The sequence below is a fragment of the Bubalus kerabau genome, chromosome 17, assembly GCF_029407905.1.
Source record: "Bubalus kerabau isolate K-KA32 ecotype Philippines breed swamp buffalo chromosome 17, PCC_UOA_SB_1v2, whole genome shotgun sequence".
NCBI lineage: Eukaryota > Metazoa > Chordata > Mammalia > Artiodactyla > Bovidae > Bubalus > Bubalus kerabau.
The window spans coordinates 66,843,166-66,870,627 of record NC_073640.1 but is presented as its reverse complement, the minus strand read 5'-3'; the positions used below and the strand labels follow the sequence as shown (position 1 = coordinate 66,870,627).

The window sequence follows — 27,462 nt, the reverse complement described above, 5'->3', positions numbered from 1 at the left end:
CTGGAGTACCCTGACTGATACAGAATAAAATCTAATATTTGAGACGCAAACACTTAAATGCACTAGAGAGGAAGGGGTTTTCTTAGTGATAAAACTGGTACTGGAACGCCCTGCACACACGACCCAGAGAGACGAGCAAACTCATGCTTTGATGTAATGAGAGCTGGCAGTTGATAAACAAGCATTTGGATGCTCCTGGGGTAGGCTGTCCTAAAGTTCATAAAACCTTGCCTTCGGGGCACCTCCTGAGACAGAAGGAGGGGACAGTTCTGTCTGCACTATGCATATATGTTAATGCACTGGGCGGGAAGAGAGAGGTGTGGAAAATGCTTCCTGGTTATCATAAAAACTGACACTTAGACTGTATTCTGTCACACGTCCTGTTATGGGTTGAATTTTGTCCCCTCCTCCCACCAAAAAAAAGTGTTTTAGGTCCTAACCTCCAAGACCTGTGAATATGACCTTGTTTGGAAATAGGGTCTTTGCAGGGAAAATCATTGGGGTGAGCCCTAATCTGTCATGACTGGTGTCCTTATGAAACGGGATATTTTGCCAAGGAGTCGGGTGTACAGAGGGAAGACGATATGTTGAGTGTCAGCACTGCCTGCAAGCCCCCAGAAGCTGTAGGGGGAGGGCACGGGCAGATCCTCCCACCCAGCCTCCGGAAGAGCAGGCCCTGCCGACACCGCCCTCTGAGACCTGCGGCGTCCAGCAGCTCCGGGAGAGAATGCACTTCTGTTTAAGCTGCCCCGAGTGTGGTACTACTGTTACCACAGCCTAGGGAAACTAACACAGCGCCCCCGCCCCCGCCCCACACACACTTTAATGATATTCAGTCAAAAAATTTGATGTAAGGAGGTGCAAACAAATAGAATCTGCAAACAAATGCTTAAATGCTGAGTCAAGACACATAGGAAGAAATCAAGGATTTAAAAGCACCTAGCAGTGCAGCCCCTTGCCAGACCCCTGACCACCCATCTGCAAAGACACTTAGATGCTCACCCTGCCTCGGCCACAAAGAGGACTCCCCAGTGACCTGCAAATGCGGAGATGGAAGCCCATCTTTTCCCCACAGTAAACCTGAGGCCGGGGATCAGGAAAACATCTGTTTATTTAAAAAAAAAAAACCAAGTGCAGCTTGGCTGGCTGTCCTCACTAAGGAGCTGGGGCGAGTCCGGTGTTGGGTGGCGGAGCAGGGTGGGGAGGGGTAAGGAGCAGGCAGAGCTGCAGAAGGTCTTCTGGTCCAGAATGGATCATCTTCTCTCTATACTGTCCTCCACTGCCCCCTCACTGGAATGGGTGTGTGTGTGTGCGTGCACGTACGCACACAAGCCTGTATGATGTACAAGGCAGCAGGGCAGCGAGGAGACTCAGATGGCAAGGTCTCAGCTCTGGAAGCATCAGGGGGGTCTGGCAGGACATGCCCACTTCCTCATCCACCTCAAGACCTCTCCCCACTATGGCTTATTTGAGATAAGAGGTCAAGGCCCCAGGGTCGGGCAGCCTGTGTCGAGTGAGGGATGTGTGGTGGGTGGCGGGGGGCGAGATGCCTGGAATCCAGGCCAGGAAAGAGCGAGTGGAAGGGGAGGGGGCATATAAAAAATGAGAGGCCCCAACCCTGCAGATGTGGGGGCTGGAGAAGGCTGAGTGCTCCTTGGGGGTGGTGAGTGGAGGGGAGGGGCTCTGGGGGGGCAGGTGCTCAAGCCGGCTCCTTTTGGGGGAAGTCACAGTCTGCCCTAGGGACCCTGGGCGTGTCGAGGCCCTTGGAGGGATTGGGGGAGCCCAGCGGAGCAGCTGCAAACAGGGGGCTGAAACACTGGCCCTGGGGCCCTGGTAGACTGGGGCTAGCCCCTCAGTGTCCTCAGTGTGGTGGGAGCCATGCTGTGTGCTCAGTTGCTCAGGCGTGTCCGACTCTCTGAGACCCCATGGAGTATCGCCCTCCAGGCTCCTCTGTCCATGGGGTTTCCCAGGCAAGAGCACTGGAGGGGGTTGCCGTTTCCTCCTCCAGGGGACCATGGTGGGAATTGAGGGCCAAGTTTCTGCCCCAGGCTCCTGATGAGAAGGGATGAGCTGAGGTGCCATTATTTGTGGGGAGAGAGGAGAGGAAGGGGGGCGGCCCAGAGGAGGGAGAAGAGGCCCCCCGACCTGGCCCTCGGGGCTGGGAGAGGGGGCGTGTAGCCCTTTAAGAGTGGGGGAATGGCCGCCCCCCAACATGGCTATGTACAAAGAGAATTTGGGGCAAATTGTGCGTTGGGTGTTGGGGACTCCCCAGAGGGTGAAGGGGCAAGGGGAGAGAGTGGTGCTCCTCTGCCATCCCTGGGAGATGCAGAGCACACCCTGCCCTGTGGGTGGTAGGGGCGGTGGCCGCCGCACTCCAGATGTGCCCTCCCGGGATGAGGCAGCGGCAGACACCACTGAAGGCCCTGGGGAGGTCGGCAGCTGTTGGCCTGGCCCTGGGTGTCTCCAGGGAGAGTTTGGCCCAAGCCAATGGCGTGTGGCGCTGGGTGCGGCTCCGGTGCCAGGGATGGGACTGGGGCAGTGACATCACCCAAGGACTGGAAGGCCCCCCTCTGGGGATGTTAAGAGGTCTCTGTGTTGACCCTGTCACCGATCAGATGGTTGGGTGAAGGGCAGTTATCCAGAGGGACTGGTGCCCTCACCCAGGGGTGAGGGGGGACTGGCCAAGGCCAAGTCTGTGATCGGGTTGAGGCAGGCATCAGCCTGAGTCAGGAGCAAGGCAGTGACATCACCAAGAAGGGCTGGAGTAGGATGATGTCATCAGAGGGAGCCCCACCCCACGCTCTTTTTGAGGGAGGGGGGGAAAGAATACATATTGTGCTGGTTCCTCTAAAGGGAACGACTGTAGGTGACCCCACAAGAGAATTGAAATATAGCTGTACTTGGCTATATAGTGCTTGGCTCCCAAGGGGATGGATCTTGGAAGGTGATGATACATGGTTGACATGGATCCTGATAAATGACATAATTGGGTGTCTGGGATCCTGGGAGATGAGGATGTCAGTTTTGGTGTATCCCAGTTGATGATGGTACCAAGGTTGAAGTGGATCCTGGAAGATGATGATGTTGGATGTCATGGGTCCCGGGACATCATCGACGCTCAGGGATGCTGGGGCCTGGTGGCATCATGGCTGAATTGGTTCCTGGGAGGTGATGAGAGCATGGTTAAGGTGGATCCTGGGGCATGAAGACATCGCGGTTGGAGTGGGTCCTGGGAGATGACAGCACAATTGTGGGGGTCTGTGGGAAACTGGGGCATCATCAGTCCTAGTGGATCCTGGTAGAAGATGTCGCCATCGGCCATACTGGATTCTGGAAGGTGATGACATCACTGGTCATGGCGGGTTCTGGGGGATGATGACATCATCAGCTGTGGTGAATCCTGGGGGATGACGACACCATGTTGGTGGAGAATCCTGGGTGATGCTGACACCACTGGCTCTAGGCTACCTTCGAAGGTGACACTGCAGTTATGACGAATCTTGGATGAGAACGAGGCCCTAGCTGTGGTGGATCCTGGGAGGTGAACATGCCGTAGATCATAGGGAACCCTGGGAAATGATGTCATCACCAGGCATGGTTGCCACGGGAGCCCAGGTGCAATGCGGCCGTGAGTGGTGGAAGTCTTGTGGTGCCGATGATGTCAGTAGCAGGCACACCCCGCCCCCCGCCCCAACAGGCGGCCAGGACTCTGCAGAGTTGATGATGTCTGTAGTTGTGGCAGAGAGATGTGGGGCCGCCTAAGAGTCCCCAGGACTCTAGGAGCAGTGGAGCGGCCTCCTTGGGAGCAGAAGCCAGTCTGGGAGTGCATGCTGTCCTCCAGGAGTCACCAGGAGGTGACATCCCTGCATGGGGGGAGGACCCATGGCCCAGCCTCACTTGAGGGGAGGATCTGGTGGAAATCGCATAGGGCTTGTCCCTAGGGTCAGGGGAGAGAGCATCCAAGCTAAGTCATGGTGGGACAAGGCAGAAACTCTGGTGACACCATCACAAGGAATGGCCTCCCAGAGCAGGCAGTGTCTCCGGTGGTGTCGTCACAGCTCCAGGGCCCCAGGGGTGGGCTGTCACCTCTGGCCAAAGCTTCCCCACAGGGCAGCCGCCCCAGCAATGACACCTGGGGTGGCATCTCAGGACCGGTCCCTTCCTTGGTGGCCCCCAGCTTAGTCGTGGGCTCTGGGCGGCCCGCCTTGTGGATGCTGGGCAATCGCAGTGGACGTGTCTCACGGGGACGTAATCTCCGCGCAGGCAGAGTCTGGTGCTGTGGTGCAGAGGGGCCTCACCCTGGAGAGGCCCCTAACGGGCTGCCCGTCTGCGGGGATGACATCACAGGGCGAGCCAGCTCCTCTGGTGATGGCGTCACAGGAAGGAAGCAGAACCCCTGTGGCGATGTCCTAGAAAGGAGGCCTTGTGTCTGGTAAGGACGTGAGGTGCTTTTCCCTGTGGCGCGTCCCGGAAGATGGCTTTGTCTGCAGGCACGGCTTCATAGACAGAGGCATCTTCTTTGGAAGAAAATATTTTCCTGACGATGAGGTCCACAGAGGCCTTTTGGTGCCAGAGACAACATCAGAGGGTGAGACTTATCTGTGCAGTGACGTCACAGGAGGGCTCCTTGTCTCTCGGGACGATGTCACGGGACAAGGCATTGGTCCTCTTACGACGTCACCAGAGGGAGGTCTTCGTGATGACACCGTGGAGCACAGACACGGCCTCCAGCGATGACTGTAGTGGGCCTGTTCCTCTGCGATGACCTCATGGGAAGCAGGGTTTGTCCCTGTGATGAACACAGATGTTTTTTTACTACTGATGACCTCACATACAGGCCTCTTCCTCTGTGATGACGTCATGGGAAGGAGGCCCTGCCTCAGACTGTGACAGGAGGAGGATCTTATCTGCCATGACATTGCAGAAGGAAACTTTTTCTCTCTTGAGGATTTCGTCCAAAACCGTGTCCTTGGAGGTAGCCCTCCTGGCCCCCGCAGGTCTGGATTCCAGGCCCCCCAGCCGGGTGTGGCAGGGGGTGCAGGCTGGGATGGGGGCCCCAGGCCGCAGCGCCCCAGCCCCCGGCCCAGCCTTGGACGCTCAGACAGTCACCTCGTTCTTGCTGGCCGTGCGGAGGTGTTGGGGCAGGTGATGGCCGGGGATGAACTGCAGCTGCTCCAGCGTGCCCTGGCGCTGGAAGGGCGGCCTGCGGGCCAGCGTGCCCCCACCCCCGCCGGCGTCTGACATCCAGGCGGGCTGCGGTGAGCCGTGCAGGGCGTGGTGGTGGTGCGCGTGCAGGCCGGGTGGCGGCGGCAGGCCGTGCAGCGGCGTGGGGGGTCCCCCGGGCCCCAGCAGCAGGTTGGAGTGGGAGGCGGCCAGGCTGGCTCGTGCGGAGGGCTCGGGGGGCAGCGCGGGGCTGCGCGGCGGCGACAGGAGGTGCTCGCGGCTCTGGCGCAGGGCCTCGGGCGACGACAGGAGGAGATGCTCTTGGGACACGAGGCGCGCGCGCGGCAGCGTGAACTCGTAGCGCGACCGGCCCCCGTCGCCCAGCAGGTGCTCCTGGGACATGACGCGCCGAGGGTGGGGCGCGGGGGCCAGGCCCAGCTCCTCGGGGCCGCCCCAGCCATCCATGCGGTAGCCGCCCCCCGTGCCGGGTCGCCGCAGCGCGTGCAGGGGCAGCGTCCCACGGGGCACCTCCGCCAGGTGCCGGCGCTTCAGGTAGGCCTCGTCCAGGTCCTTCTCGGCTGCGGGAGAAGTGGGGAAACCATAGAGCTGGGCCCCCTGCCGGCCCAGAAGCTGCCCGCCTCCCTGGGCCATCCCTCTGCCTCTCCTCGCACTGGGCCTCCAGCCCCCAGGGAGCTCCAGACATCACCGGAACTTCCTGGGCATTAGCCTGGGCAGGGGCACGGTTTTAACCCGTGGGAACAGTCAAGCTAGAAGAATACATGTTCCCAGGCCCAGCTTGCGGTGCTGGGGCCATAGACGAGGAGGGGGACTGTTTTTTAAATCGCTTGGGAATATCCTTTCTTTTGGGCGTAGAACCCAGCTCTTGCTTTTTGAGGAAACTTCCTTCTCTTTCATCCTGTAGAAAGTATTTTTCGATTCGACCCATTCATGGATTGTAAAGTCAATGTTGTGGGTAGAGACAGTATTTTGCAAAATGAAATAGGATAAAAAATTATTAGAAAGTTTCCCACAATAAGAAAAAAGTGAAAGAAAGTGAAGTCGCTCAGTCGTGTCCTCATGGACTATAGCCCACCAGGCTCCTCAGTCCATGGAATTTTCCAGGCAAGAGTACTGGAGTGGGTTGCCATTTCCTTCTCCAGGGGATCTTCCCAACCCAGAGGTTGAACACAGGTCTCCCGCACTGCAGGCAGATGCTTTACCATCTGAGCCACCAGGGAAGCCCATCAAGAGAATAAGGGTGAGTACAATTTTTGTTTCAGCTGTGTGTGTTATTGAAATACCAATGGTTGAAGTGACATAATATCTGGGATTTGTTTTGAAATAATCCACCAAAAGATGGGGTGGGGGAAGGAGCAAGTCAGAAAATGTTAAAGCTGGGTGATAGGAACCTAGGGGTTCATTTTATCATTTCTCTGCTCTTGAATGTGTTTGAAAATGTCCACAAGAGCAAGTTTCAAAACTTCGCTGTAATTAAAAAGTTGCCGGTGTATGTGGGTTTCATGAGACACAATATAAAAACCCTTTCTGACTATGAATCTCAGTTTAAAATGTGTGACGCCTCCTCCACGACCAGGAATGTCCAATCAAGAGTCATGGTGACTGGTTCTGGGACAAGCTCATGACCTTTCTTGGCCAGTGGAGTTTGGGCTTGGGATTTTTGCTGCAATCACTGGGAGAGACTCTTCTGGTAAGAACTGCCCTGAAGATTGTCAGGGCAGTCTTTGCCATCACAGAGGGAGATTCTGTCTGAAAACGAAGCCAGCCCACTGTTCAGCAGAGCCGAGAGATGTAGAATCTTGGCGCCAGCTCTTGAGCACCTGGGTTCAGCCACACCTGAAGCTTGTGGCACACAGAATTTGCCTTATCAAGCCAACGTAGTTACCTTTTTTCCCTAAGTTGTGTTTCAGCATAGTTACCTTTTTTTTTCCTTTAAATTATGTTTCTATTAATCGCAAACACAAGTCCTGATGAATGCAATAGATCTTGTGGAGAGGACCATGGATTTGCACTTATGAAAAGCACCCTAACTAGTTAACTGCGATGCAGAATGACCTTGAGTCTTTCTGGAAGCCCTTGGAGGAAAAAAAAAGAACCCTAAGCGGGGGAGGGGGGGAGGGAATCGAGGACTTGAGCAGGCGCTCGGGCCACTGTCCAGGGTCCTGAACCCAAGCCCTGCCCCCGCCCCGCCGCCCAGGCAGCCCCTTTCCTGGGACTCACCAAGCCTCTTGAGAGAGGAGTAGCGGTTGAGCTCCGATTTCACGGCGGCCTCGTAGGACGGGGGCAGATGCGAGAGGTTGTGGAAGGACCGCGAGCAGGACAGCGTGGAGTAGCGCAAGGAGGGGCTGGGCGGCGGGATGGCCCGCCAGTCTGGGGCAGAGGGCACGGCCGGGGTCAGTCCAGGCCAGTCTGGGGCAGAGGGCACGGCCGGGGTCAGTTCGGCCCTGCTCCCTCGAACCCCGCGCTTCCGCCCCCGCCCCCTTAGAGCTTTAGCAGCCTGGGGTTCCAGCCCCTCAAAGCTGCAGCAGTCCAAGCTCCCTCTGCTCACTCCCCCCACGTCCCCTCGGGGGCTCCTTGCTGGGGAAGGAGCAGGAGGCGCAGCCGGCACGTCCTGTGTGCCCCACCCCAGGCAGGAGGGCCGAGCTCCAGGCCGCTTCCCGCGGACCGCTCCAGGGCTACCCGGCTGGTCCGTGAGGACAGGCTCCCACGGCCTCAGCCCTGCCCTATCGGGGTACCTGGCTCCGACTAGTGCCAGGTGGGGAGGGAGGGAGCCCTGCCCGCCCCGGGTGCGTACCCAGAGTGGCAGCGTGGTGTTTGGGGCTGTTGACGCTGAGGTGCAGGTAGTTGTGCAGGTTATCTGTGGGGACCAAGAGGGGAGGGCGTCACTGCCGTTGCCGGCGCCCAGCTGGCACCCCGTCCAGGTCCGTGTGGAGGGCTCCCTGCTCGCGTCTTCCTGGTCCCCAGCTCTGCAATCTTTGCCCTGACTTCCTTCTCCCTTCTGGATCGTCAAACCAGCCTTCTGCCCAGCTCCAAGACCAGCCCAGCCACTGTGCTCCTCACACACACACACACCCACACACACACACACACACCCCTCTGCTGCGCGAAACCCTCCACCTATCTCACCATCACCGATGGGACACAGTCTAAGCTGGGGGCGGCCTCTGAGGCCTTCCGACCTGCCCTCAGTCTCATCTCTCACCCCTCCCCTCAAGCCCTGCTTCCCTCTGATGCCCAGTGGTCCAGCTCAGTTCTGCCACAGGGCACGTGCTGTTCCGCTGTTTTCTGCGCGTTGAACCCCTTCCTCCCCTTCTTTGCCTGAAGACCTCCTTCCTGCTCATCCCTCCAGATCCAGGTCAAATGACTCTTCATCACTAGTACTCAAAGTCCTCTTCTCTCCTGCGTTCCTGACCTCAGATCAATCCGCGTACTTTACTGCCTGGACCCGCCTCCCAGCCTCCTCCGGAGCCTTCCTCCTCTCACTTCTTTCCCTGCACACGGGTCCCAGAGACATAGACCTGCCCACTCGGGACTCTGCTCCTCTCCCGCTCTAAACTCCTCCCTGGCTCTCCATTGCCCTCAGGACACAGAGCTACTCAGCTTGGCCCGGCACTCGAGGCCCTTCCTGAGGTGCCTGCCCACCCTCTCCCCAGCCTCAGCTCTGGGGGCCTCACAAGCTGAGCTGCCCAAGAAACTCCCCTCCGTCCCCTGGCCACTGCCCCAAGATCTTCTGAGGGCGCCTCCTCTGCCTCCCCAGACCAGGCCCTCTGACCCTCTCCCAGCCGCCTGGACCTCTCCGCCGACGCTCTGGCCACGGCCCGTAAGAAGAGCCGTGATGTGAGGCAAGCCCTCCTCTGATGCTCATTTTATGGATGAGGAAACTGAGGCCCAGAGAACTGAAGCCGGTCGCCCCAGGTCACAGTGGTAGAACTAGGATTCTAACCAGGCGTCTAGCTCCAGACATTCCAACTCAGTGGCTACCTGCGTCCTTGTGTGTCACCGGCTGCTGGGTGATCTGACATGAGTTTCTCAAGCGCAGTGGCTTGAGAAACCGTCGACGCGCCCGCGGTGCCCACCTAGGGTGCCCACGGAAGGGCAGGGAGTGGGGCGGGCTCACTGCACCGTCTGGAGCAGTGTCCGGAACAGGGCTCAGCCCGCACTGTGCGGGGAAGGCAGTCCAGGGCGGTGGGAGGCGGGGCCACCGTTGGGGCGGGGCCACATGATGGGGCGGGGCCGAGGACAGCCGCAGCCCCGCCTCTGCTCACCGAGATTGGACGGCTTCACGGGGTTGTAGAGGTTCTTGGGCGTCCTCGGCGGCATGCTGTCCGGGCCTCCGACCCCTGTGGTTAGGGAGCTGCTTCGTGCCCGGTCCGGGCGGGCCCCGGGCCCCGCTTGATGTCTCAGAATGTCCACCAGAGCCCTGGAAGGGGCAGAGGGATGGTCAGTGGCCTGGGGGCTGCGGGTAGGGATGGAGAGAGGGAGGGCGCAGGCCTCTTTCCCCTCCCCTTCTCACCTTTGCGGGTGTCTTAGTTCAGCTCGGCTTCTCGCCTTTGGCCACGCCCCTTGTTAGCGTCAGTCTGAGCTCCGCCTGCCTCAAGGTCCCTTCGACTCACTTCCCCAATTCATCTGGACCCTACCTCTTGTGTGGTCCCTTCCACAGCGTCCTCTCTGTGGCCCTGCGCCACCCCAAACCTGGGACCTTACTCCTGTTTCTTTTGCTGCCGTCCCCATGGCGATAAAACCTTAGATTCACCCTTGACTCTTCTTTGTCTTTCCTCCATGGCCCTTAGTAATCCCCTGGATTCGCTCTCCAAAATATATCCCAACCATTTGTCGCCACCTCTGCGGCTAGCAGCCTGCCTCTCAGAGCCATAGACCCACCTGGCCTGCCCATTTCTGCCCTTGTCCCTTGCAGGCTAAGTTCACATGCCACAGCCCAGGGCTCAGGTGGCCGCACACGGAGCTCAGGACACTCCAGTGGCCCCCCTGCCACACTTAGGATGAACCCACCTCTGCCTGCTTCTGTCCACCTCCTCCTAACCCACTGCGCTCCAGTGTCGTGGGCCTCTTCACAGTCCTTCCAACACGCCACCCCAGGGCCTTTGCGCTTACGGCTTCCTCTGCCTGGAGTGCCCTTTCCATAGATACCTGTTTGGTTCTCTCTTATCCTCCAGGTCTCTGCTCAGAGAGGTCTTTCCTGGCCCCTTCATGTAAAACAGCACCTCCCCTCCCACTCACAGCTCGTCATACTGCTTTACTTCACAGCAGTTATTAGTATCTGAAAGTATACTGCCCATGTGCATGGCTTCCCTGGTGGCTTGGATGGTAAAGAATCTGCCTGCAATGCAGGAGACCAGGCTTGATACCTGGGTTGGGAAGATCCCCTGGAGAAGGAAAGGGCAACCCACTCCAGTATTCTTGCCTGGAGAATCCCATGGACAGAGGAGCCTGGTGGGCTATGGTCCACGGGGTCCCAAAGAGTTGGACACGACTGAGCAACTAACACTGCTTGCTTGCTATCTTTATGATAACGGTAGCCAGCATTTATTGAGGGTTTACCATGTGCCAGGACTGGACATGAATCAACCCAGTTAATCTTCGTTGCTGTCTGAATGGGTGGGGAACAATGATTAGCCCCACTGTACAGACACAGGAAACAGGCACAGAGAGGTTAAGCAACTTTCCTCGGGTCACACAGCCCGCAGGCGGCTGACCTGGGATTAGAGGCTAGGTTTACTCGTCAGTGCAGGAATTTTGTCTTGTTCAGCGCTGTGCCCCAGCTCCTGGCTCACAGAAAGCGCTCAAGAAATATTTGCTGAATGAAGGCCTGAACCAACCTCGTCACTCCCTAGCCTGTCACTTAAGTCACCTGTATTCTCAGGCCCCGCCCATCTCCTCAAGGCATCGGCTTCCGAGCTTCGAGCTTGGGGAGGCTGCCTCAGCCTCTGGCCATGCGGGCCCACCCACTTCACTCCATGCTGGCCCCGCCCCCGTCGCCCAAGTCCAGCCCCCAGCACCCCCTCTCCGCCCCCCGGCCCCAGAGTACACACACCTGGGCACGTTGATCTCCCGGTGCGCCCTGGGCGCACGGGACGCCTTGCTGAAGGCCACTTTGGCGCCGACGCCCACGGCCAGGGCGAAGCTGATGACCCCGCACACCACGTAGGCTGTGCTGCCCCCTGGGCCCTCGCCCCCACGCCCCCCAGCGCCCCCCGCCCGGCCCCCTTCCAGCCAGCCGGCCTGGCCGGGCCCAGGACCCCCGCCCGCACCCCCGGCGCCCCCGGCGCCCCCGGCCAGCGGCGGCGGCGTGGTGGCCCAGCGCGGCGTGTCGTAGTTGGAGCAGGAGGCCTGCGCCAGGCGCATGTGGCGGTGTTCGCAGCAGAAGCGGTAGTGGCAGGTGCCGCAGCAGAAGCGGTAGGAGCCGGTGCTGCAGTTGAAGGTGGCGTCGTACTGGCCCATGACGTCGTAGTAGCCGTGGCACAGCTCGGCCGGAGGGGGCGCACGTGCGGCCGCGCCCGCCGAGCTCGGGGTGCTGGCTCTGGTGCCGTTGGCCCCCGGGCCCGCTGCTCCCCCGCCGCCCGTCAGCGCCCCGGTCAGGCGCCGCAGGTGCGCCAACAGGGCGGGCAGCGGACCCGGGGGCTCGGCGCTCGTGGCGTTGGACGGACGCGCCCCAGCCTGGCCGGTAGTCGAGGCCAGTAACAGGAGGGTCCCGAGGAGCAGGAGGGCCGGCATGGGGCGCGCAGGAGCTCGGCCAGGGCAGCCAGGCTGGGGGGCGAACCGAGGCTGGAACGGTGCACGGAAGGCGCCAGAGGTGCAGAGATGTGGAGATGGTGGCAGGAAAGGATGAGGAAGGCAGCCCAAGGGAAGACAGAAGCACGGGGAGGGGGCGGGCAGGAGCCAGGAGGCGGAAAAGGGGGGGACATGCATGGGCCCGGGGTTGGCCAGGCCCAGGGGGCAGTGGTCGGTGATGCGGGAGCCACAGAAGAATGTGCCGATGCCACAGAGGGGGAACAGCAACGATCACGGGCAGAGAAAGGGTCATAGAGTGATGAATGGGAAGGAAAGGGAAAGTGGACAGGGGTGTGAAGAAATGAGAGGGACGGATAAAAACCAGAGGAGAGATGGGATGGAGGGAGAAGAAACCAAGGAGGCAGGTGAGGGAGAGGGCAGAGGGAGAGGCCGAGGGGAGCCAGGGAGCCAGGGCGGAGGTGGGCAGGGTCAGCAGGACCAAGGGCGGCAATGAAGGGGGCGCGGGGGACGGGGGTGGGGAGACGGGGAGGAGAGAGAGGAGAGTAGATGGGAGGAAAGAGAGATCCGAGTTGAGAATCTGAGTTCGTAGACCAGGAGGCAGGGCAGGGAGGGAGCCCTACATTACTGACGGGGGCGGAGTGCACTTTGTTGAGGGCCCGTCCCTGCACCCTGGCGTGTTTAGCAGCAGCTGCTGGGTGCAGGAGCGTTCACACCCCCCCCCCCCACCGCATTGTGACAACATAGGATGCCTCCAGGCATTGCCCAGTGTCCCCCTAGGGGCACATTTGCCCTCAGTTAGAACTGCTGGCCTACACCCCTGTGGTCCTCAGTTCCCCCAAAGCTTATTTTTTTCCTTTATTTAGGTCTGATAGTCGAGGGGTCTTGAGCCTCTGTCTCCCTTCTCTCTCTGCCCCACTCCCCACCCTTACCCCTCACATACACACACACACACACACACACACACTCTCTCTCTCTTACAATTTCAGCTCTGAAGTGTCTCCTTGCACAGCTGGCAAGTCAGAGTGGCAGTGGGTCATCTCCCAGCCCCACCATGTGCCAGGTGCCTGGCACTGGACACACCTAAGTCCTCACGTGCCTGTTTCCCCATCTATAAACTGGGGGTAAGGGTGGCTATCACTGGGTGGTTGGAAGGACGAACCCACTCCAGTATTCTTGCCTGGAGAATTCCATGGATAGAGGAGCCTGGTGGGCTGCAGTCCATGGGGTCGCAGAGTCAGACGCAACTGAGCACGCACTCGGAGGGCTCCGAGCAGCACCTGGCCTAGTGCAGGCGCTACACTCCCTGGAGGGGACAGGGTGAGAGGGGCCAGACGGACAGGTCGGCCTCGCTGTGTCTGCGGCAGCCCAGCAGGCGGGCTCCTGCAGCAGCGTTTACTGAGGCTGGGGGTGCAGTGGGTGAACCGCAGGGTTCCGCCTCTGTCTTTATGGGGCTCGCATTCTGGCACGCAGACAAAGCCAGTACACAGACACGTATCAATGGGACGCACGCTGAAAACTATTATGAAGAAACACTAAGAAATTATGAAGGAGGCCATGAAGAAATAAAAGCAGCGGGAGGAGGTGGGAGTGAGGGTGGGTGGGTGGGACTAGTTTAATAGATGTCTGTTCGCTGTTATTTTTACCCTTTATTCCTCCCCTTTGAGTGCACGTGTATCTTGGGACCACAGCATTATCAAAGGCTGCTGGGGGCTGGGATGCGGAGAGGGCTGTGGGAGACTGAGGCGCCACCCGCGTTTCCATGGGGCCTCAACCTTCCCTTTTAGCTCTGCTCTGGCCGCGGTCCCGCGCTCCCCGCTGCCTTCTGGACGCCCCCACGTGGTGTGTCACAGTCCTCTAAGAAGTGCCTTGGCCCACACTCCGGAAAGCACTTTGGCAGTTCCTCAAGAGTTCAACATATAGGGACTTCACTGGTGGGCCAATGGTTGAGACTGTGCTCCCAATGCAGGAGGCACAGGTTCTGTCTCTGGTTGGGAACTAAGATCCTGCATGCAGCAGGATGTGGCCAAAAAAAAAAAAATTAGAGTTACCACATGACCCAGGAGTTCTACTCCTAGGTATCTGCCCCAAAGAGTTGAATACATAAATGTTTACAACAGCCCCAGAGGGAAGACCACCCAAGTGCCCATCAGTTGATGAATGGGTAAACAAAATGCAGTCTAGCCATTCAGTGGAATAATACTCAGCCACGAAAAGGGACAGAGCACCGATAGATTCTACATCCTGAAGAACCTCGAAGACATTAAGAGAGAAAAGCCAGACACAAAAAGTCACATATCGATGATTACATTGATATGAAATGTCCACAATAGTCACATCCATGTGGACAGAAGCTGATAAGTGGTTGCCTGGGGCTGAGCGCAGGTGGGAAGAGGAGCTGACTGCTCAATGGGGGCAGGGCCTTCTTTGGGGGTAATGAAAATGTTCTGGAACTAGACAGTAATGGTAGTCACACACCATCATTAAATACTATTGACTTGTACACTTAAAATGGTTAAATTTTGTGTTACATATATTTTACTACAGTTAAGAAACAGAAAAACAACCAACATACATCAAATGGTGTCACAGCTAGATTTTGAACTCAGGGCACCACCGCCCATAGAACATGGATGCCTCTGTCCCACACAGAGAAACGCAGGCCTTCATGCTCACAGAGATACCCCTTCTGAGAGCGACACATGCACGTGGCGATGTGGACTCCTTCATTCATACAAGGGCGGCCACGTATGGTTGGGCAGGTTGTGCACTGCACAAGAGGGTCTGGCAGAGAGACTGGCTCTCCTTCCCAAGGCACACTGGGGGGGCGTCATCCATCTGTGGGAAGGGGCACTCCTTCCAAACACACACAAGGGTGCCATCTGCCTGCTAAATCACAGATGCTGGGATGCTGCACAGGGCCAAGAGGTGCCTTGGTCTCATCTGCCCCACATGGGCTAGTAGTGTGCAGGCTCGGTCCCTATGCTGTGCCAAGCCTCTGGCAGGGCTCCATCACAGAATTTCTCCCTCTGCTGACAGAGTGCCGTGGTCCCCTCCAACTTCACACACAGGCACATTCCCAGGGAAATTCCAACTCCTGGTCATTGACAGCTCTGGGGAGTGGGGCAGGAGGAGCGGGGGCATACACCTGCTCAGGTCCAGCAACACACACACACACACACACACGACCCCTCTGTCAGCAGGGGCCCAGAGCCTCCCTCCCCTGTGTCCCACCTCTTGCCCTGCAGCACCTACCCCTGCCGACACTGGGCCAGATGCACGGATACAGAGGACCAGCCTTCCTCGGCCTCACAGAACTCTGCACGGACGCACAACAGAGCTTGTGTGTGTGGTGACACGGAACACAGGACACCCACGTGGTGGCCCAGACACAGCACGCAAGGACACACAGGATCGTCCTGGTAGCACACCCGAGCCTCCTCCCAACACACGTGCAGTACAGCTCCCTGTGGACACACAGCCCTGCGTCTCTGGGCATTCCCACCCACAGCACCCAACAGACACAGTCTCAGACACCATGACACCCTGGGACCACACACAGCTCCAGAACGCGGCCAGAGACCCGCCCCAGCCAGCTGCACCTGGACACGCTGCCCACCGCCTGTAGACTGTGGATGCTTGTATCCCAGCCAGACGGGCAGCCTCGTGGGTACACACGCTAGTGCAAACCCCGCGGCGGAGCGTCTGGAAGCAGGCATGTGACCCTCCTTCAGACACGCCCAGACAGCACCCCCTCCCCGACACACACGCAGGAAGGCACGATCCTCCTCCCCCAAGCCGTCTTCTCCCTCCCCGCCCCGGGCACAGCCAGCAGCTCAGGGCCAGAACCCAGAATCCTAGTCCAGGACCAGAGAGATAACAGAGGTGGGCACAGAGCTCAGGGAGCCAGTGTGAGATGGGGTCCCTGTGCTCCTGGAGAACCCCTTCTTCCCCCTGCTGCCCTGCCAGCACTGCGCCACACACCTCACCCCCCACCCCTCTTCTGACCCTGTCAGCTGGAATGGGCGGGGCGGGGCAAGGACTGCCTCGTGAGATGCTTGGGAGCAGAGTGAGAACAGGATGCCGGAGGCCGGGGAGAGAGTCTCAGGGTGAGGGCAGAGGGTTAGAGAGAGGGAGGGGTAATGACCCAGGGAGAAGGAGACATAGAGACTCAGGGATAGAAACGGAGCCTCAGGGAGAGCGACAGAGACCCAGGGAGAGGGAGATGGAGACCCAGAGAGAGGGACGGAGAACCAGAGAGACGGAGACCCAGAGAGACAGAGACCCAGAGAGAGAGAGAGAGAGAGAGAGAGAGAGAGAGAGAGATCCAGAGAGAGAGAGAGAGAGATCCAGAGAGAGAGACGGAGACCCAGAGAGAGAGAAACATAGAAACTCAGGGAAGAGCCTCGGGGAGAGGCACAGAGACCCAGAGAGAGAGAGACGGAGACCCAGAGAGAGAGAGAGACATCCAGAGAGAGAGACGGAGACCCAGAAAGAGACACAGAGACCCAGAGAGAGAGAGAGAGAGACCCAGAGAGAGAAACACAGGGAGAGGGTCAGAGACCCAGGGAGAGAAGAACAGAGATGAAGAGAAGGGATATTCTCCTCCTTTCAAAGAAACTGAAGATATTCAAAGAATATTCAAAGAGAAGAGGGCAGAGACCTGGGAGGGCGAATAGTGACGGGGAAAAAAGACCCAGATAACTGGGGATCAAAGGAGAGCGAGAGAGAAGGAAAGACAGCCTGAGAAGGAGGACAGAGACCCGCAGGGGGAGGAGACCCAGAGAAAGTCAGAAGCCTGATCTCGGGCTGCAGGGCGTTGGAGAGGGGTGGGCAGGTGGGCGCTGAGGGTGCGGGGGTCCGAAGGCAAAAGGCGCGCGGGCCTCCTAGGAATGTCTGGAGTTGAGGGTGGGTTTGGGGTAGGGATGTGGCGAGAAGGCAGTAGGAGGGGCGATCCGGGTTCAAGAGGAGGCAGACCCGGCAGCAGGGGTCCGGGTAGGGGGCGGGGATCCCAGCTCCCGGAGGGGGCGGCGGGGTGGAGGCACCCGGCCCCGCCTCCAGCTCGTCGCCCGGGGGCGGGGTTTGAGGAAGAGACGCGGCAGGTCCCCACGCACCCCCCGCTGCCCGCCGGGTGCCTAGGCCTTCCCGTCCGCTCTCTGTCTCTGGGAGTCTCTGCGTCTCCCTGTCCTGACCTCCTCCCGGATCTCGCGCCCACTGCCCCTCCCTCGGCCCGCCGGCCAGTCTCATCTCTGCAGGGAGGTGCCCGGGGTCACGGGCTCTCTTAGCCCGTCTCTCTCCACGTGTCTCAGCGCATCTCTGCATCCTGCCGTTTCTGCCCTACGTCTCCTCCGCGTGCCAGCATTTCTTCCTCCCCTCTGCCCCGTCAGTCTCTTCTCTGCACATCCCCGTCTCTCGCTACCTCTGACTGCGTGTCTCCATCTCTGTGTGTGTCTTTCCCAGGTTTGCTGTCTACAGATCTCTGACCCTGTGAGTGTCTCTGTGCCCCCTCCGACCCCGGACCACCCATCTCCCTTCCCGGGCCCCTCACTCTCACTCAGGCTCAGGTTAGAGGGGCGGGGTGGGGGGGCGCTGCGACGGGAGCTGTGTGTTCCCAGCGCAAAATAGACTCCTGTTGCCATGGCGACGCGAGCGCGGCCTCCGAGACGCGAGGCTTCAGGCTGGGGGGTGAGGAGGGGGGACACCTGGATTCGGAAGGCGGGGGCCGGGGGCGCTGGCGCCCGGTCCCAGGGGTTCCTGGAGGAGGGGGAAGCAGGGACTCCTAGGTCCCTGTAGAGAGAGGCCCCTGGGCGCTCTGACGCGGGGTCCGGTGACCGGGCCTTCTGAGCGAGGTCTGGGATCCAGGAACGGGGAGGGGGGGTGCTCTGATTCCCCAGTGGGGGCGGTCTGGCTGAGAGCTCTGACGCTTGGGTCCCTGGGGGACTCAGATTGCCTTCTTGGGCCCCCAAAGGTTGCGGGATGGGGGTGGGGGAGCCTGAGACTCTAAAAGGGCTGAGCGGCCCTGACTGGGGGTCTCGTTGAGTCCCGACTCCCAGATTTCCAAGGGGGCTGTAGAATTCTGGGAGCCCCCATGCGGATCCCCGGGCTCCTGTCTTAGGGCAACAGGGACCACTCAGATGAAGCTATCAGTCCTTCCCATCCATCCGTCCATCCATTCAACCGCATGCCTGTCTCTTCCTCCGCGTCCCCAAGTCCCTCCTGCCTCAGTTTCCCCCTCCGCACCGGGGTGCGGCCGCGCTCACCTCACTTTCCGGATGCGGGACCCTGGGGGAGTCGGGGGGGTGGCGGCGACGTGGGGGGCCGGCCGGAGGAGGCAGAGCGAGCGCGTGTCTGCGAGCCAACCCGGCTGGGCGTGTGCGCGCGCGCTGCCTGGGGGGCGGCCGGCAGCGTGTCGGGGACCCGGGCCGGCAGTCCCTTTGCGGGCAGATGCGCGCCGGCTGCGGTGCAGATGTGAGTGGCCGCCCTCGCCTTTGCCTCGAGCCGCCGGCTAGGAGTTGAGCGGAGGCACCACCCCCTCCCCACCTGCCGGGGACCCCTCTTCCCCCGCCGCCCGCGGGCCCTGGTCGCCCCCGGGACACCCCCCAGCCCAAGAATGGTTCGGCCCACAGTCACATCAGTGTTTATTCTCCGTGAGCGGGTCCCACACAGACTGTGACGCCCTCCCCCTCGCCGCCCCTTGGAGTGGCCCGGGGCCGAGCCCCGCCTCCAGCCCGGCTCGACCAACCCTCGCCCAGCTCCGGGAGCTTCATTTACATTTCCGGGAGCTGCGGCCCAATGGGGAGGCGGCACCCACCGCCCTCCCGAGGGGGCGGTTCTCCCGGTGGACTGCACCACTCTCGGGACCCGGCGACGGGGGGAGAAAGCACGCCTGCCAGAGTCCCGAGGACAGGAGAAGAGGGTGTCTCCGCACAGCGCAGGGTGGCGAGGTCAGCGGAAGAGGGGGTTCTGGTCTTGGAAAAGGCCCAGCAGCCCGCTGTCGGGGCTGGGCTCCTTGATGAGCTTCTGGATCTGTAGGGGGAGTCAGGAGTCAGGGGTTTCCGTCTCCACAACAGATCCATTTTCATCTCCCTCGCCGCACTCCTCCCTCCCCCAACCCCCGGGCAGTAACTGGCCAAACTAACCGCCCCCTCCCCTCAAGACTTTTGCTGGTGGTCTCCCTTTCACCACAGCTTACCAGGGTTAGTGCCTGATTATCTGTCACCTGGGCCCACCTTACCGGCTTCGACCACTGAGGGTGACTGACTGTCCTGGGGCTTCCTGGGTACACCTACTTCTTAAGTAATCTCCCCTCTCAACTCTCAGGTCCAGCCCACGCCTTGCGCCTCAAGTCTGGAGGCACTTATGCAACTGACTCTTAGATGCTGGTGGTCATTTGACCTTCCACCCCCTCCCCCATCAGTGCACAGCCTGAGCGGCTGTGCTCACCCTCTCTGGGCTGCCTTTTCATGCACTGCACCCACCAGCAAGTCCTCTCATGCTAACCTACAGAAATTACAAAATGAAAGTGAGCCAGGCCTGTAACTCTGCCGCCTCCACCCTCGTTTCCCTCCTTCCTACCCCATGTCCATTAGCCGCCCAGCGCCACACACAGATCTGACAGTGTCCAGATCCCGGGTGCAACCGCACCAGAACCTTTGGGAAGACTCCACTCTGGCTCCTCCCAGCCTCCCGCCCCTCCTCCACCCTGAGTTCACCGTGCCCTTCTGTGGTTCCTTGAATAAGTCAAGCTTAGTCCCACATCCAGGCTTCTGCCCTAGCTGTCCACTCTGCCAAGACTGCTTTTCGGATGACCGGTTGCTCACCGCCCACACTTCAGGTCTCCGCTTTAAGGCCACCCCCAGGAGGGGCCTCCGTGCTGCCGGCCCCCATCTCATCTCACACACCCCACAGATTCCCTCCCCAGCTCCTGGCCGCCATGTGAAACTGAATACAGATTGTCTTTTTCTGCGATTGCTCCTGGACCTGCCACACTGGCTGGCACACAGTAGGTGCTCAGTAAATGCTCAACAGACCTGATCTAAGAGGAGGAGAAGGGGCAGATCTCAGAGGACTGGGATATTGGCATATTCCGTTACCCTAAGGGCCAAGGTGTGAAGCCGTGGCTACCCAGTCAGACCTGGGTACTGGGAAGGCCACTTGGGTGGTGGCTGTGGAGGCTGGACCTGAGTATCACAGACTGGAGGAGGAGGAGGAGGAGGAGGGGTGCTGGGGAAGGGCCGGGCGGAGCTGTGGACAGGGTCCCCGTGGCTCCCTTCCATCTCCACCTCGCTCTAAAGTCCCCTTCTTCCGGGAGGCCTCTGGACTGCCCTCAGCAACCCGTCCTGGCACACCCGGCCCTCGCCTGCTTTCTCTCTCTCTACAGCCCTCAGGGTCAGCTGGCTTCTCCCCTCCGGGATGTACGGTGTTGACCCGCAGTCTCCCCTGGGGGCGGCAGCCTGCTATGTTCCCGGATGTATTCTGCCGCTGTACCGTGGGCGCTGGAAAGGCATTTGCTGTTTGTGTGGGAGAAGGGGGAGGTCGGGTGTGGGGGGGTCCAGTACCTCTTTGAACTGAGGGTGGGCGGCGTCGCCCACGAGCTGCAAAATGAGCCCCTCGCTGGTAGAGAGGAAGGCGCCGCTCTGGCGCAACCGCGACAACGCCACCAGCCGGTCCACCTGGCTGAGGGGGTGGGGGAGAGGGTGTCTCGGTCCCTACCCCACGCCCAGACAGCCGGTGAACTCAGCAAGGATCCACCCCCGGGTTCTCCCTGGGTGCCCCAAACCCAACCCACACGCACCTCACCCCTGAGAAGAGCTCACCTCCGGGAGGTACAGGCATCCACCACCACGTGGACCTGCAGCCCACGATCCAGGAGGTCCAGGGCCGTTTGCTGGGGGCGGAGAGATGTCAGGACCACCCCAGCCAGGAATGACGGGGGCCAGGGTGGGGCTGAGGGCGGTCCAGGGCAGGAGGGGTGGGGATTATAGCGGTATCCTTGGCAGGACGAAAGCCCAGGGGTCCTGAGTGGAGGTGAAGGTCCCAGGTTCAGGAGGGGAGCCACGGGTCAGGAAGCAGTGTCCAGGGTTCTGGGTTTTCAGGTTGGGGAGGTCCCAGGTGGAAAGGAGGTCCCAAGGGTCAGTGGGGGTCTCACCAAGATGCAGGCTTGTGTCTCCAAGCCACAGAGGAGCACAGAGCGCAGCTGGGGCCGTGCGTCCAGCTCCTGCTGCACCACCGGCACCATGCTGAAGCAGGTCTTGGAGTGTGGCTGGAGGCCCTGGGCGCCCAGCTCGGGCACCGTGGGGCCCAGGCCCTGTGGGTACTGCTCAGTCAGCACTGTCGGCACACTCAGCAGCCGGGCCACCTGGCATGGGGGCGGAGGAGCGCAGGTCTGAGCCCAAAAGGGGCTGCGGCCTGGACTCCTGGTCTGAGGGAAGAGGCATGGGGTCTGGACCTGGGTCCGAGGGAGCAGGGCTGTACCTTGAGCATGCGCGCAGCCACAGAGACGATCTGGCGGAAGTACACGACGTGGCGGAACTTCTCCTGCATGTCGCACAGGAAGAGCATGGAAGATCCGGGGAGGACGCGGCCCAACGCGGGCCTCCCAGCTGCCATGTCCTGGAGTGGACCGAGGGCCCAGGGAGTGCGATTAGGCTCGGAGGGGGCTTCTCTGCATGTCCGGGGTCCATGCACTCACCCCCTAGACTCCCACTGTGACCCTCCCGCAGCCTGGACGGAGACTGAGGCTCTGAAGTCCCCCGGAGGGTACGGTCAGCCCCTGAGGGGTCGGGATGGGGTCCTGAGGCAAAGCTGCACCCCCCACCCCCGCCCCGCGATCCCTCAGGTCTGATTGCCTCCCTGAATGCAGTTTACCCACGCCTGAGACTCACTAGCTGAACCCCGCCGCCTAGGGGTCTTAGAAAGAAAGGCTGGGGTACCCACGAGGTGTAGTATTCGGCCACGAAAAGGAAAGGAGCGCGGACGCACCTCGCCGTGAATGCTGCGGAGTCACAGAGCACCGCGCAGGAGTCCCTTTACATGGACCGTCCACCGAGACGGAGCGGGCTGGGGCCGGGTGGGGTGGGGTGGGGCGGAGGAGACTGAAGAGGGGCACGGAGTTTCCGTCTGGGGAGATGGAAGTGTTTGGAATATAGTGCTGGTGCACAATATTAGGAATATACAAAATGCCTCTTAATTGTATACTTTAAAATGGTCAGGATGGTAAGTTTTAGGTTATGTATATTTTGCCACAATTTTATTTTTTAAATTATTTTTATTTTGTTTAATTTTTGACTGTGTGGCAAGTGTTCCCCAACCAAGAATGACACCCGTGCCCCCAGCATTGGAAGCACAGTCTTAACCCCCTGGGCTTCCAGGGGAAGCCCCTCCCACCATTAAAAAGAAAGCAAGCAATGTAAAAATTAAGGGGGGCACTGGTAGAGTCACCTGGGCAGCGGCCCTTTTAAAGGGGAGGACCCTGAGGTCCAGGGGAGGGGTCCATGAAGGCGGAGGTGCTGCAGGGACTAGAGGGGTGACTGCCCCCTTTCCCCATCAGGGCCCTGGACACCCCGAGTCTCATGGTCCCAGCCCATGTTCCCAGAGACTTGTGTCTCTGGTTCCTGGAACTGCTGCACAAATGGGGAGTCCTGGCTTGTGTCTGCAGCTCCCCCCATCTCTGCATGTCACTCACTTATTTGTTAATTTATTTAGGAAACAAAGGCCCTGCGGACCCAGTGCATCCAGTGGAGGGCAAGCCAGCTGACCCTTGCTCAGGGCAAGTTTCAGTGTCGGGAGTCCCACAGGTGTTTTTGGTTATTCTTTAAACTGAGCACATCTACCACTGAAAATGTTTCCTACATGTGGCATATCTAAAGTTTAAAACTTAGTGGATGGCTAAAATGGTGAATTTTATGCTATGGGAATTTTGTCTCAAAATACAAATGGAAGGGAAACTCCCTCAAAAATGAAACCACACTGCATTACTTCATTGTGTAATTACAGCTATGGCCAGGGTGAGGATTTCTGGGGAAGCTACTCTGTCTTGGCAGAGTTCTCCCAAAGAAAGGGAAGAAAGAGAGAGAAAGCAATCTTTTTGAAAACACACAGGTGACCTTGTTACCCCATCTTAGCTCTCCCCCAGGCTTCATGGCTTTTCTCTGTCTTCAAGAGTAAGAGGTACCCTCCTCCCACAAGGCGCTGGACTGCCACATCCCCCTTCAGGGCCTTTGCCAAGGCAGCTGCCTCCACCTGGAGCGCTCTCCTCAATCCGGTTCTGGCTGGTAACTGGTAACTCTCCAAGAAACTGGAGGGACAGGGTCAGGAGTGGGTGGGGTGCTGGAATGTCCAAAAGCCTGTGACGGGTGCGCCTGCAGGGCTGGTAGGAGTGTAAACTGCAGCAAGCACCCCCTAGGGAGAACCATGGGCCCACAGTTCTCAAAATTACAGATTCACAAACCCTGTGACCCAGGGAACTCATGCTAAGTGTTTAGCCTAAGTGCATGCCTGCAGACATGCCTGTGAAATGACACAAGTTATTCATTATGGGACAAAGTTATTCACTATGAGACCCCTCCCTGAGCAAAAGAACAGAAATAAGTCTAAACATCCACGGTTAGGGCACTGGTAATCACAAGGAAGATCTTTAAGTAACAATGTGGAGAAATGTCTGAGAGATGTTAAGGAGGGGGGTGACGGGGTACAGACGGGACAAACATAGTGTGTCAACAGTGCTCCCATTTGTGCCAAAATGCAAGAAGGAAAAAAAAAAGCCTGCATACTGCTGCAATCCGTATTTGCTCTCTGGCAAGCACGTAAGAACAGGCTTTTTCTGCAGGGACAGGTCTCTGAGGGGCGGAGTGTGAAGGATGTTTGACCACTGTGTGTATGACTCTGTTGCTCTTGAATTTTTGACAGTGTGTAAACAGGTTCTCCAGTCAGGTAAATACAATATAGTGAATACAATACAGTAAAACGTGTACATAAGGCAAGAACCCAGCCAGACCCATCGGTGGCATTAAAGTCATGATAATGGTGGTCCTTGGGCAGCAGTGATGAAGGAGGAGCTGGGACTTCGGGTCGGGGGTGTTTGGTTTCTGCGTTTGTATGCTGTTCCCATACTCTTTGTGAAGTTACGTGAGCTGTGTATCTGTGGTTTGTACTTTTCCCTACACGTGTAATAAACTTCCACAAGAAAGTTTTGAAAATAGAAAACAGGGAGGCCTCGCTGGCAGCCTGTGGGGCTGGACTGGAGGTGGAGGCCGGGAGGGCAGGGTCCAGTCCAGGCAGCCGGGACGGAGAGGAGGGGGCAGGCGGGCCTGGTTTCCAGTCGTCAGAGGGTGGGCTAATTCCCTGGAGAGCCCACCTGATTGAGGCAGAGTAGATGAAACACGTGGGGGCGGGGTCTGGGCTGGAGACAGAGTTTGGGGGTGCTCTAGGGGAGTGGTGAGGATCCAGAACGCAGCTCGGGGCAGAGGAAGCCCGAGGCCGGGCAGAGGAGCGGCCCGCGATGGGCGGCCACCTGCGGAGCGAATCGGTCTGTTGAGATCCCCCGGGTGGCCGGGGGCGGCGTGCGTCCGCACCCAGCCTCGCTGGCTGTGTGACCCTCAAGTTTCACGCTCCGTCTAGCCGGTTTCCTTCTTGGGGAAACACCCTCCGCGCAGGGGTGATGCGGGCACTCGGCCCGGGGGGTGGAATCGGCCCTGGCCAGCCACTAGTGTCGGCGTGGGCAGGAGTCCTGCCCCGGCCGCGTCCCCTCGGCCCCGGATGGCCCCGCGGAGCCTCGGTCTCCCCAGCGGCAGGCGGGGAGGTCGGTCCCCCCGCAGCGCCAGCGGGGCCTTACCCGGAAGGCGCCAGAGGAAGCCGAGCCTGCCCTCCGCAGGTGAGGCCTGCAGTCACTCACCCGCTGCCGCCGGACTCGCGCAGCTCGGCTCCTCCGGTAGGGTCCGCAGGCCGGGTCAACGTTTCTCACCTTCTGGACACGGAGCCCCACCCCGCGCCCTCCACGTCCCGCCTCCCGAGCCGATCGGCCCAATAGGCACTCGTCTAGTTCTGCTCCGCTCCGCTGGCAGCCAATCCGAGAACGCCGCTTCTTCCCACCCCTCCTCGGGGAGGGGGGCCGTGGTCCAGGCTGTCCGTCTTGAGAGCGTGATTGGCTCGCCCTGGAGAAAGGCAGAGCGTCAGGCCAATGGGGAGTCGCAAAAGGCACGCGTGGCGTGTCCAAAGGCGGAGCGGTGCGCCGGGTACAGAGAACTCGGGACTGCAGCCCGAGAGGTTGGTGGGTCGTGATCAGACCGACTGTCAAGTTCGAACGACAGCGGCGAAGGGCGGGGGGTGCGCGGCGCAGGGGCAGACCTTGGGTCCGAACCTGGCCCTTATAGCCAGAGACAGAAATTTAGACCCACGCACTTTCCAGGAAAGGGCTATAAAGGCGCGACAAGCCAAGAAGTCCCTCCCTCTCCGCGCTCTTTCGTCTGTTCTCTTGGAGCCTCAGTTTTCCCTCCCACAGCACGTGCCTCTTCGGGTGTTGTCCTAATGTTTAGACGGTGCTTGGAAGTGGCGTTGCGAGAAAGGGGTTGAGAGAGAATTTCCCATCACTTTTGGAATAAAAGCCAAACGAAAAAGCAAGAGAGTTCCAGAAAAACATCTATTTCTGCTTTATTGACTATGCCAAAGCCTTTGACTGTGTGGATCACAATAAACTCTGGAGAATTCTGAAAGAGATGGGAATACCAGACCACCTGACCTGCCTCTTGAGAAACCTGTATGCAGGTCAGGAAGCAACAGTTAGAACTGGACATGGAACAACAGACTGGTTCCAAATAGGAAAAGGAGGACGTCAAGGCTGTATATTGTCACCCTGCTTATTTAACTTATATGCAGAGTACATCATGAGAAATGCTGGGCTGGATGAAGCACAGCTGGAATAAAGATTGCCGGGAGAAATATCAAGAATCTCAGATATGCAGATAACACCACCCTTATGGCAGAAAGTGAAGAGGAACTAAAAAGCCTCTTGATGACAGTGAAAGTGGAGAGTGAAAAAGTTGGCTTAAAGCTCAACATTCAGAAAACGAAGATCATGGCATCTGGTCCCATCACTTCATGTCAAATAGACAGGGAAACAGTGGAAACAGTGGCCGACTTTATTTTTTTGGACTCCAAAATCACTGTGGATGGTGATTGCAGCCATGAAATTAAAAGACGCTTGCTCCTTGGAAGGAAAGTTATGACCAACCTAGACAGCATATTCAAAAGCAGAGACATTACTTTGCCAACAAAGGTCTGTATAGTCAAGGCTATGGTTTTTCCAGTAGTCATGTATGGATGTGAGAGTTGGACTATAAAGAAAGCTGACCGCCAAAGAATTGATGCTTTTGAACTATGGTGTTGGAGAAGACTCTTGAGAGTCCCTTGGACTGCAAGGAGATCCAACAAGTCCATCCTAAAGGAGATCACTCTTGGGTGTTCATTGGAGGGACTGATGTTGAAACTGAAACTCCAATACTTTGGCCACCTGATGCGGAGAGCTGACTCATTTGAAAAAACCCTGATGCTGGGAAAGATTGAGGGCAGGAGGAGAAGGGGACGACAGAGGATGAGATGGTTGGATGGCATCACTGACACAATGAACGTGAGTCTGGGTGAACTCCGGGAGTTGGTGATGGACAGGGAGGCCTGGCATGCTGCAGTTCATGGGGTCGCAAAGAGTCGGACTGACTGAACGACTGAACTGAATTGAACTCCCAATTTGCTGTGTGCCTTTTCAGCCCCTCAACCGCCCACCTGTCTGTCTTACACTGTCCTCCAGCTCACTCTGCTCCAGCCAGGCTGGTCCCCAACGTCCCACCTCAGGGCCTTTGCACCGGCTGGTCCCTCTGCTCGAAACCCCAGACTTTTTCACAGTACCAGTTCCTTGTCATTGAAGGCCTTCCCTGACCACCCTGTATTAAGGAGTCACCCAATCGGGTTGCCATCCTATCAATATTTTCTTCCCAGCACTAATACCAATCTGAAATTGGAAATTTATCTTGCCTTAAAAAAAAAAAGTATAGATATAGTCATTTATTTTCAGCGCTCCCAACTTTACCCCCCCCCCCCCACCCTGCCATGTCAACTCTGTGAGGGCAGAGATGTCTGTTTTATTCACTGTTGAGTCCTCACACCCAGATCTGGGCCTGGTATGCAGTAAGCAGCCCGCAGATCTTTGGGAATAAACAAGACCAGACATTAGACAGAGCTGAACCAGGGTGAGAGGGTGCCGGGGGTGGGGGGACAGTCACCAAGGAGGTGGGGCTGAGCAGAAAGAAGGGAGAAGGTGAGGAAGGGAGAGAGCACCCCCTCCTCCATCCCAGAGGCTGAACTGGGGGCCCTGGACCTGGGAGAAGACCCTTGAGGCCGAGGCGGGAGTCTGGGCTTGATTCCCGTGGCCAGAGGTTGCCAGGAGGGGCATGGATGGGACAGGGGACTGCCTGGCAGGCAGCTGAGCTGTCATGGCAGGGGCTCTGGTCCCTCTGGGAGCCTGGGCTGGGTTGTGATTGGGTG

General features: G+C 58.8%; 2 protein-coding genes across 5 annotated transcripts; both read right to left on the bottom strand.

The window, feature by feature from the left end:
• Positions 1-5,097: 5,097 nt before the first annotated feature.
• On the bottom strand, positions 5,098-11,913 carry SHISA7 (shisa family member 7). Its single transcript, XM_055553458.1, has 4 exons — positions 11,234-11,913; positions 9,447-9,601; positions 7,402-7,551; positions 5,098-5,741 (listed from the first exon to the last, which is right to left on the bottom strand). The coding sequence occupies exons 1-4, from the start codon at positions 11,911-11,913 to the stop codon at positions 5,098-5,100; spliced, it is 1,629 nt and encodes a 542-aa protein (XP_055409433.1).
• Positions 11,914-18,553: 6,640 nt separating this feature from the next.
• Positions 18,554-24,943, bottom strand: ISOC2 (isochorismatase domain containing 2). 4 transcript variants are annotated; one of them, XM_055551838.1, is made up of 6 exons: positions 24,821-24,943; positions 21,403-21,540; positions 21,077-21,286; positions 20,745-20,815; positions 20,487-20,604; positions 18,732-18,954 (listed from the first exon to the last, which is right to left on the bottom strand). In XM_055551838.1, the coding sequence occupies exons 2-6, from the start codon at positions 21,535-21,537 to the stop codon at positions 18,874-18,876; spliced, it is 615 nt and encodes a 204-aa protein (XP_055407813.1). In that variant the 5' UTR covers positions 21,538-21,540; positions 24,821-24,943; the 3' UTR covers positions 18,732-18,873. The 4 variants fall into 4 exon arrangements, with proteins under 4 accessions (XP_055407810.1, XP_055407811.1, XP_055407812.1 ...); XM_055551835.1 differs by lacking the exon at positions 20,487-20,604 and having other exon boundaries at positions 18,554-18,954; XM_055551836.1 differs by lacking the exon at positions 20,487-20,604 and having other exon boundaries at positions 18,554-18,954; positions 24,761-24,892.
• Positions 24,944-27,462: the final 2,519 nt, after the last annotated feature.

What these genes read in the sequence shown, in the direction of transcription:
- ISOC2 (XM_055551835.1), bottom strand. Translation starts at nt 21,537, where the DNA reads ATGGCAGCTGGGAGGCCCGCGTTGGGCCGCGTCCTCCCCGGATCTTCC. An exon ending in AGACACAAGCCTGCATCTTG is followed by an intron (nt 20,816 to 21,076) that starts GTGAGACCCCCA and finishes CTCCGCCCCCAG; the next exon opens with CAAACGGCCCTGGACCTCCT. An exon ending in GATGCCTGTACCTCCCGGAG is followed by an intron (nt 18,955 to 20,744) that starts GTGAGCTCTTCT and finishes CTCCCCCTACAG; the next exon opens with ATCCAGAAGCTCATCAAGGA.
- SHISA7 (XM_055553458.1), bottom strand. Translation starts at nt 11,913, where the DNA reads ATGCCGGCCCTCCTGCTCCTCGGGACCCTCCTGTTACTGGCCTCGACT. An exon ending in CGGGAGATCAACGTGCCCAG is followed by an intron (nt 9,602 to 11,233) that starts GTGTGTGTACTC and finishes TGCCCCTTCCAG; the next exon opens with GGCTCTGGTGGACATTCTGA. An exon ending in CTCCTCTCTCAAGAGGCTTG is followed by an intron (nt 5,742 to 7,401) that starts GTGAGTCCCAGG and finishes CTTCTCCCGCAG; the next exon opens with CCGAGAAGGACCTGGACGAG.